Source organism: Pseudorasbora parva, chromosome 11, assembly GCF_024679245.1.
Source record: "Pseudorasbora parva isolate DD20220531a chromosome 11, ASM2467924v1, whole genome shotgun sequence".
NCBI classification, from domain to species: Eukaryota; Metazoa; Chordata; class Actinopteri; order Cypriniformes; family Gobionidae; genus Pseudorasbora; species Pseudorasbora parva.
Window position 1 is genome coordinate 47145566 of NC_090182.1, and position 10000 is coordinate 47155565.

The 10000-nt window shown below is 37.1% G+C and overlaps 2 protein-coding genes across 5 annotated transcripts in view; both read right to left on the minus strand.

Moving 5' to 3' along the window:
* Nucleotides 1–1208, minus strand: part of LOC137093302 (hyaluronan mediated motility receptor) — a 14515-nt gene extending 13307 nt beyond the window's left edge. For all 4 annotated transcript variants that reach the window (XR_010908422.1, XR_010908421.1, XM_067458141.1 and 1 more), the window contains exon 1: nucleotides 1–1208. This exon is cut by the window's left edge and continues 140 nt beyond it. The gene's annotated coding sequence lies outside the window, so the exon portion shown is untranslated.
* A 1326-nt stretch (nucleotides 1209–2534) lies between these two features.
* The window catches only part of leprotl1 (leptin receptor overlapping transcript like 1), an 8898-nt gene continuing 1432 nt past the window's right edge, over nucleotides 2535–10000 (minus strand). The window contains exons 2-4 of the mRNA XM_067458136.1: nucleotides 8785–8860; nucleotides 8090–8276; nucleotides 2535–4369 (exon numbers count right to left, since the gene is read on the minus strand). Coding sequence (XP_067314237.1) covers nucleotides 4253–4369; nucleotides 8090–8276; nucleotides 8785–8860 — 380 coding nt within the window. The 3' untranslated portion in view covers nucleotides 2535–4252. The remainder of the gene's footprint in view (nucleotides 4370–8089; nucleotides 8277–8784; nucleotides 8861–10000) is intronic.

The following is a 10000-nucleotide window of genomic DNA, read 5'->3' on the forward strand; positions in this document are numbered from 1 at the left end:
GCGGCTCTAAACATGACGATGGATCTCTTTCTGCTTTAGGGGGAAGAAAACTCTCTCCAAATATTCAAATGCACACACAAACTCTGGTGAAACCTGGCAGGAATGTGTCCCACTCCCATAGCTAATATAATATAGCTGCAGGCAACGATTACGGGGCCAAGCCCAAAAAAAGGCACGATGAGTCATGTAAGCATGACTGTGAGCTTCAGAGCAAAACAGTGAGCAATTTAAAACATTTTTTAGATTATTTTATTAAAAATGGCTGGTAAATAATCACAAATACAATCACATGTAATATGACAAAATTGTCCTAGCACTTTTGACCAATAGGTGGCGCTGTTTCCAAATTGTGTGATCAGTGTGAGGTGACAATGACACATGCAAAGTTTGGGGTCAATATGCCAAAGAGTTACAGCCTCAGAACCAACTTTTCACCGACATGTTCTAATGATAATCCAAATTTGGTGAAAATCAGACCTGTAGTCCAGTTTGAAAAAGGTTTTCAAAGCAATTCAAAATGCCGGACAAGATTGACCGATTATGGCATAACTGGTATTATTGTTCTCGGTATGACACTAGGACTCTACTTTTATTAAAATAAGCTAAATTAAACAAAAGCTATTGGCATTTTTTGAAATGTCATTATAAATTGTGATCAGAATGTGGCGCCGTAATGAAACTTTTGGATTTCTTTAATGGCACAGACCTGATGATGCAGAGTTTCGTAATGGTACGCTAATGCAGCATTTTACGACAAAATTCAAAATGGTGGACATGGGAAAATTCATTACTGTATGCTGCACTGAATTAAAAGTGCATGATTTTTGGGCAAAATAATATCTGACCAGTAGGTGGCGCTGTGCTGAAATGCTGCTAGGAGGAGGAACCATCTAGGAGGAGTTTGCAAAATGGTGGAAAATGTTTCATGGTGGAACTTTTATTTCTAGCCCTTACATTATTAGTATAAACACGAGTGCAACTTTGGACATTTGGTGGCGCTAGAGGGATTGAGTTAGAAACTTTTAAATTTGCTGTGGTGAATGTTTGGACTGTGTCCTGTCAGTCTGCCAAATTTCACAACTTTTTACCATACGGTTATATGGCCGGCCATAGACTCAAAAAGAAGAAAACGCACAGATACCTCCGGCTTAACCCCTAAAAACTAACAGTAAGTTTTCTGTGCATTGTGGCATTATTTTCATGTTCAGTAACCATATATACCATATATATATATATATATATATATATATATATATATATATATATATCCATCATCACTGCAAAAAATGCTTTTCATACTTAGCATTTTTGTCTCGTTTCTAGTCAAAATATCTAAAAAAAATCTTACACTAAGGAACATTTACTAGACAAGTAAAAATGATGGTCTTGTTTCGGGAAGAAATATCTCAAAATTATGTTTTTGCTTATAAATAAGATAATATATAATAATCTGGGGTGAGAAAAATAATCTTAATTAAAAAAGAAAACAAGATTATTTTGCTTACCCCATTGGTAGAATATTTCGCTTATTTTAAGCAAAAACTTTATTTAATTTTGTGTAATTTGTTCCCAAAACAAGACAATTACTTTTGCTTGTCTAGTAAATACTTCTTGTTTTTAGAATTGTTTTATATATTGAGTAGAAACAAGACTACAACACTAAGGAAAGCATTTTTTGCAGTGATGTTAGTATCTGTTGTAGTGTAATGCGGATGTTAATAAATAAAATAAAACCATGGCAATCCATTAAGTCATTCACCATTAGCAAAAAAAAAAAAAAAAAATCCAAAGTAAAACATACAGTAATCAGATTTTGTGTTGAATTTTGGCATGCAAGTCTTCTTTTCTTGCATGCATAATACATTTTTTCCCCTATAGGTCATTTATGACCTAAACATGTTTTATATTCATACAAATGTGAATTATTCCTGAAATCTGAGGTAAATCTGGCAGGTGTAACGCAGGCGTGTTGAGGCGACTCTCCCTCATTCCACTCATACTGACCTGCAAAAAATGCTCTTCTTCCTCAGTATTTTTGTCTTGTTTCTAGTCCAAACATCTAAAAATTCTTAAAACAAGAAGTATTTACTAGACAAGCAAAAGTAATTGTCTTGTTTGGGAAAAATAATCAAAAGTTTTTGCTTAAAATAAACTGAATAATCTGCCAATGGGGTGAGAAAAATAATCTTAATTCAAACAGAAAACAAGATTATTTTTCTCACCCCATTGGCAGATTATTTATCTTATTTTAAGCAAAAACTCTCTTCATTTAGAGTTATTTTTCCCCCAAAACAAGACAATAATTTGTACTTGTCTAGTAAATGTTTCTTAATGTAAGAATTGTTAGATATTTTGACTAGAAAAAAGACAAAAATACTAAGTAAGAAGAGCATTTTTTGCAGTGGAGAGTCTTCTGATTACAGTGATGAAACTAATGATGGCGTCAGTAAAATAGTCTAAATCTGAACAGGAAGAGAGAACAAAGGTTGTGTACAACAAACTTTTTTTTCTCCAAAAATGCCATTTATTTAAAAAAAAAAAAAAGAAGAAGAAGAGGAGGAGGGGGGAAAAAAAGTCACAATGTTACTTGTGCTGTTTGTGCACAAACAGTAAGATATAAAATAACAGAACGTCTCTTTGAAGAGTTAAAGTCAACATGAAACCACATTTACAGTTATTCTACTGCTGAATTCAGACAAATATAGTAGTAATAATATACGAATAGACGGACATTTTAAGATTTTGCACTTTTTGGCTTTACATTGTGTTTTTTCAGTCTAGTGGAGAGAAAGCATCCAAATTACACTTTTAAGCGCATCTTTTATAGCACTTTATCTGTTTGCGTCTGTAGATTTCAATCCCAATACATATCTTTAGAGATCTTTCTCCACTTCAGTAGCACTTACTTACACTTACACCAAAACTTACAGTTTTATTCATATCTCTATTCTGAAGGTTTTTTGCGAGGGGTTTGTTCATATATCATTCACACTGATTTATTCAACATTTTAATCCTTAAAACATGGTAAATATGTGTTTTTTTCCAGCTGTTGACAGTATTTTCTAATTTATGGAGCGATAAAAAGAGGAATCCAAAATCCCCTCTCTAAAAACCTTTAACTCTAATATGTCAACAAAATCAAACAATCATTTTTAATCTGGTTTTATCCAACGTTCAGATTTATGTGCTTGAAATATATGCAAATTAGAGCATATTTAACTAGGTAATGCCTCATTACATTTCAGAAAACTTCACTGAAAAAAAAAATTCAGGCCACAACTGAAAATGTTCTAGTGATTGATCACATCTACATTGTTCAATTGAATTTCTGTAAATTAAATTGCATCAATTTGGCCAATTGAAAAATTTAGATGTGATCAGTCACTAGAACATTTTCAATTGGAGACTTTTTTTTTTACAGTGTTGTAATCCAAAAAAATGTTTGCAATTCTTAATGTTATCAATCAGCTGGGGAAGTATGATGATATCTATCAGTTTTTTCTTTCCTATTCACAGTGAGTGTATTGCCTTGAAAATATTTGATTCAAGATTACGAAGGTCAACTTTTTTTTAATGCATTTCTTGGAATAATGTGCACCGATAATCATTGCCCATAAGAGCTAAAATGTGTGAATATGATTTCATATTGACTCTAAACCCTCTGGAAACACACCTCGATTAGTTTCAGGGAGATTTATAGAATATGAGCTATTCTACATGCTTTAAATCAAACATGACCTGAATTTCAAAGTTAGCTGATAAATGGTTAGTTTTTTTTTTTTTTTTTTAAAGAAACGTGCCTGGGAAATCTGGTTATCACTATGCAATAAAAAGAATCGTTCAAAATCAACATGAATTTCATAATGAGCTACAATCTCAGCTTTAATGCGCTATCAGAGAGAACAAAAGAGCGACACAGGAACAAATAAATAAGTTCTGAATAAAAAAAGAAAGCTGGACATCAGAGTCATAAAGCTGATGAACGTTTCAGAAGAAATGCTCGGACCAAACCATCTGACGTCACCAGTGTGTGTTCGACCACCTGAATTCAGTCAGTCATGAAAATGACGACACCAACCTGATGTCAGACGGATCTAAAAATCAACAAAATTATTGCACTGATTTCCTGCATCTATCAATGGGCGGCAGTTATAAATAAAAACAATAATGTCAGAGTAAAACAAACTGCTGTAACAGTATCATAGTGACGCTGCACCGGGGAAAATCTGTCCATATTCTGGACTTTTGGCTTCACCATTGCTGCCAGCTGAAGTCATCATTCGAGCCAAACACCAGGAAGAAGCCCAAAATGGTGGCGAAGATGACGATGTTTCCCGTCAGGACGAGCGCACATGCTCCCCACTCGATCTGCAGACATTAAACATCTCAATCACATTTAAAAAGTCTGTTTACTAATGGACTGAGATCAGGGGCCTATTGCACAAAACTAGGATAAGGGATTAAGCAGGGATATCTTGGTGATCTTGTCATCTGTACGCCAAATTTAGTACATCGCTATTGTGTAAACGTACCGTGAAGGCACACTCTTAAGGTATGTTCACACCGAACGCAAAGACAGTGAATGATTTCCATGTTAAGTCAATGTACAGGCATGTTGACGCGCGTCTGGAGGTCCTGCGGCATGATACACGAGTTTCGCACTGCGCGATGGACGCAATTCCGCCTCGTTCACACGAATAACGTGAATTTGAGTGTCTTGTGCGATACGCACGTCGTGCTTTTTGTGCATTCATGCGTTTAAAGCGAATTCGTGTCTACACTAGACATGTGCCGATTTTCGATAATGCGATTTATCACGATAATGAATATGCACGATATTGTTATCGTGGGCACTTTAAAATATCGTAAATAATAATTTATTAACAATTTATAATTTTTTTATAATGCATTCAAGAATACTTTGCCCATCAACCGTATAAATGCTCAACACCGCTGTATTCTGCGTCAAAGGGACACGCGCTCAGATATAAACAAGCCCAACGTGCGTTTGCACATGACTGAACCGGTGAAGGAGACGCGCTGCTTAAGTGCCGCTCAGTGACAGCAGAGGGCGCTGATGAACTGCAGAATGCAGCCGGTTACCCCGGAAACCAGCAAACAAACAAAAAAACGCGTGTAGTTTTTAAAACAGCCATTCGTTTTTGTAATCTCAATGTTGTTCATCAAAGCACCAAATACTTAATAGGCTATTTATTTTCAAACTTAAACATTTTTATGTTTTAATCTGGACTTCAACATGCCCTAATAATTAGAACGTTCTGTTATTGTTCAGTAAAACTTTGAGACACGACTTCATTAGTTAACATGTTAATTCATTATTACCAAACTGACAATGAAAAATAGTTATAAAGAATTAATCATTCTATGTTAATTTCTTAGTTACTGTTTAATAACATTAAAATCAAAATCAAAATAACTTTGTTAATGGACCTAAGATAAAACTAACAATGATCAGTATTTCTTAACTAACATTAACAAAAACATTATACTTTCTGTACCAAATGTAGCTATTTCTCAATCTTAGTTAATGCATTAAATAATGAGACCTTATTGTAATTTGTAAGCCTACTGTTGATCTTTATAGCCTAATTCTTTTGCAATTTAATCTGTTTGAAAATTGTACTTTTACAGCTCTGAAAAATATAAAGAGACCACTTAACATTGATTTCTCAATGAGGCGTCTCTTAATTTTTTTTCCAGAGCTGTATATATATTTGGTGCATTATTGTATTTAAACATTCAGTTATTTTTGTGCTTACAAAAATAGTTCTTAAAGCTGTTATGCTATGGCAACACTTTTTTTTGCAACTTATTTCAATATCGTGATAATATCGTATATCGTGATAAAACTTCATCAATTAATCGCAACATGAAAAAATGATATCGGCACATGCCTAGTCTACACCCAATTTTTTTTAACTTTGGCGTCAATTCGCGCCGCGTTAACCAATGAGGAGCCTGCTTGCTGCTGTCACATGGTAAAGTGACATGATGAGAAACCCTGCATATAATTAAAATATACTGTTATTTTGTCACTAAATGTAGTTTTAATCAGTAAACCGCCCTCAAGTCTGATTGACAGATGAGTGTGTTAGACATCAGAAATGAAAACGCTAAGGGGATTGTGATTCCATTTGAATTTGGTGCAGGATGTTGCAGTACACAGAGGAAATGAAATAGCAAATAGGTGATTTTCTATTACTATTCCAAAATAGCAAGGTCATTACTTGTAAGACATTGGAAATGCAATTGCAAACAGACTTTGCTGTTCCATTTGAAATATGGCAGTCCTTGTGCGTTTGCGTTAAAGAAAATGTAAACAGAAATGCGCGATTTGCAATTGTGTTTGGATTATGTCACACTTTATGCGTCCACAAATTGAAAATGCACTTGCAAATACAATTTGCAATTCCTTTTGAAAATAGTCAGCGATATCCTTCCATAGTCTGGAGCGAATGATTTCCATGTTAAGTCAATGGAAAGGCGTGTTGACGCACATCTGGAGGTCCTGCGGCGCGGGAGACGTGTTTTGCGATGATGCGATTCCGCCTCATTTGCGCGTCCAGTTCGCACGAATAACGCGAATTTGAAGCGAATTGAGCGTCTTGCGCGATACACACGTCGTGCTTTTTGTGCATTCACGTGTTTGAAGCAAATTCGCGTCTACGCCCAAGTGGAGATTTTAAACTTTGGCGTCAATTCACGCCGCGTTAACCAATGAGGAGCCTGCTTGCTGCTGTCACATGGTAAAGTGACGTGATGAGAAACTCTGCATAATTAAAAAATACTGTTATTTTGTCAATAAATGTTAACTTTTCAGTTGAGAATGTAGTTGTTTAAAGCTAAAATATGTGGTTTACTTATAAATACAGCGCCTACTTAAAAAGAAAACTTGTGCGTTTTTGGAGTTGTGAGCTCCAGGCGATCTCCGGGCGCTCAGCGCTCGTTAACCCCGGCGAGAGCAGCCTTTCCTGGGCTAGTCCTTCTGGCATTTGCCACTGGCTCGGATGTCTCTGTAGAGGTTAAACATGAGATATAATTCATCTTGTGTACATGTAATGGGTGATCTTTGGCCCAATTAATATATTGTTGCGTACCAAATCATTTTGACTGAGGGCAAAGTGAAGTTTCAAACTTTATATTTTATTTAAATATATGCAGTGAAGATCATCCAGGTAGTGTGTTGGCTGAACCACATGTGTGGCTGTTAATCCTTAATATATATTTTTTTGAAAATGAAAAGAGGCAGTGGTGGTGACATATTTCACCTGGAGCGCCTTTAATGCGCATCTATTTCGCTTCAAATGCTTGATTTCTATGCGCATCCCATTTGCTGCGGACGTGCGAATGGATTTAAAATGTTCACACGTCAAACTAGACGTGATTTTGACGCTCAATTCGCATTTGGTGAGAACGCAGCGTCACACCAAGAACGATAACGAAAGATAACTGTATATTAGCGGATAAATTGGATCAAAAAGATATCCTGGCTTAATCTCTAATCCTAGTTTTTAAATAAAGATTAATTTACTAGATAAGTAAAATAACATAAGATATTTTTTCTTGTTTTCTGGGGGAAAAATATCAAAATGAAGTGAGTTTTTCCTTAAAACAAGCTAAATTGTCTGCCAATGTGGTGAGAAAAATAATCTTATTTCTGTTTGGAAACAATAAACAAGAGTCTGTACCACTTAAGCATGGGGAACACATATTCTCTATTAACTCCAACTTCTGCCTCAATAAACTCCTAATTTACTGCTTATTAATAGTTAGTAAGGTAGTTTTTGTAGCGTTTAAGTTTAGGTATTGGGTCGGATTAAGGGATGTAGAATAAGCTCATGCAGAATAAGGCATTAATATGAGCTTTAGAAGTGCTCAGAAATAGACAATATCATAGTAATATGCATGATCATAAGACACTAGTTAATAGTTAAAAACTGAACCGTAAAATAAAGTGTTACCCTGGACAAAATTACTAAATAAGAAGAGCATTTTTTGCTGTATAATGTTACGCTGGAGCCCTAACGTGTGTTTATGGTGATTTTAACAGGAAGGTCTGATATTTACCACAGCGGCGCGGGCGAATATGACGGGCAGGCCGAAGGCCGACACGACGATCCCCGTGGTCAGGAATATGGCCAGCTCTTTGCAGGCATTACTAGCCGAGTCAGTGTCGTCCACCACGCGCCGAGAGATGCAGTACGGGATGGGTGACAGGATGTAGAAGAAGAGCAGGAACAGAGGCCAGTACTTACTGCACACAAACACCAGCCGTAAGCGCACACACACACACACACACACACACACACACACACACACACGTTTGTTACACTATATTAGTGAGGACATTACATAGACTTACATTGATTTTATATCAGGTTAATGATATTTTCTATCCCCTAACACAACCCCTATCCCTAAACCTACCCATCACACTCACACTCACACTCACACTCACACACACACTCACACACACACTCACACACACACTCACACTCGCACTCACACACACACTGCCCCCATCCCTAAACCTCTGCATCCCAGAAACATGTGCAAAACAATAGATGTAAATAAAAACTTGTTTTGGCCGATTATAAGCCTTTTTAACTAGTGAGGACCAGTCCAATGTCCTCACTAGTGAGTTGTTTTCATATTTTACTATACAAGTGAGGACATTTGTACCCTCACAAGTATTGCCATACAAGGAACAAACACACACACACACAGATCACATGATCAGACAAACATCATGAGACACTTACTTATAGACGGGCAGAGCGCAGCCCAGCATGAGGAACATCAGGCCGATCGCGCCTCCAAACGACAGACTGATGAGAGCTGCGAGCACAAGAGGTTATCAGTCAGTGTCATGCTTAGAAAAGCCCCTGATATCCCCAGGATTAGCATGATCATGTGAACCCTGCAGGAACATCCACCACCAATATCTCTGAAAATGTGAATAATCACACAATTGGCTTCCGTATAGCTGCTAACATCAGAGAAGCAGGAGACTACGTTAGTCACCCATAAATGTGCATTGTGTGATTAATTCCTCCTGTGGTTGGCCAGCCGTCAGACCTCCGCTCATCTTCACACACAGATGAAGATATTAGTGTTGAAATCCGATGGCTCAGAAAGGCCTTCATTGACACCAATGTCATTTCCTCTCTCAAGACCCATAAAGGCACTAAAGACGTCGTTACAAAGCCCATCTCACTACAGCGGCTCTACAATCATTGATGAAGAGGCCAGAATAGAGTTAGTGCGCAAAAAACACTAAATAACGACTTATATAGTGATGGCCGATTTCAGAACAACGCTTCAAATTATTTGGATCGCCAAAGTCTCGTGATTTCAGCAGTTTGACTGAATCATGAATTGATTCACTGATTCATAACGGTTCAAAACTTTGTTTTGAAATCAGCCATCACTATATAAGTATTGCCCGTCGTGCAAAATTGCCCTGAAGTCTCCATACATGAGCAATTCCTATATATTTTTTTATTTTTCCAACTTCTCTGCCACAGGTGAAGTGAATAACACTGATGATCTCTTCATCACGAGCTCCTGTTAGTGGGTGGGATATTAGCCTAGACATCTAGACGCACCCTAGCGGCAGCAAATGCTTCTAGTAAACACAGAAACTGGCGAACGGCGGTCTTTCGAATCAGCTCTGACCGCGACTCTGGAAGACTTGAGTTGAGCTTTTCTCTGAGAAAAGAACAAAGAACGGCACTGAAGTCATTCTGAAGAAGGGAAGATGTGTTCGAGTTTAGCCGACCGGATACGGTGAATGTTTAATCTGTCAGCGAGCTCTGCTTCACCTTCGTTGCTCTGGTTGGTGTAGCGCTATCCTATTGCGTGCAGAGGGAGTTTGACAGACGACCGTTTATCCGCCCCTCGGATTGAGCCGTCAATGGAGAGTTTCCAGACCAAACATCTTGGCTTGTCAGGCTAGTGTATATTAGGCAACAAGTG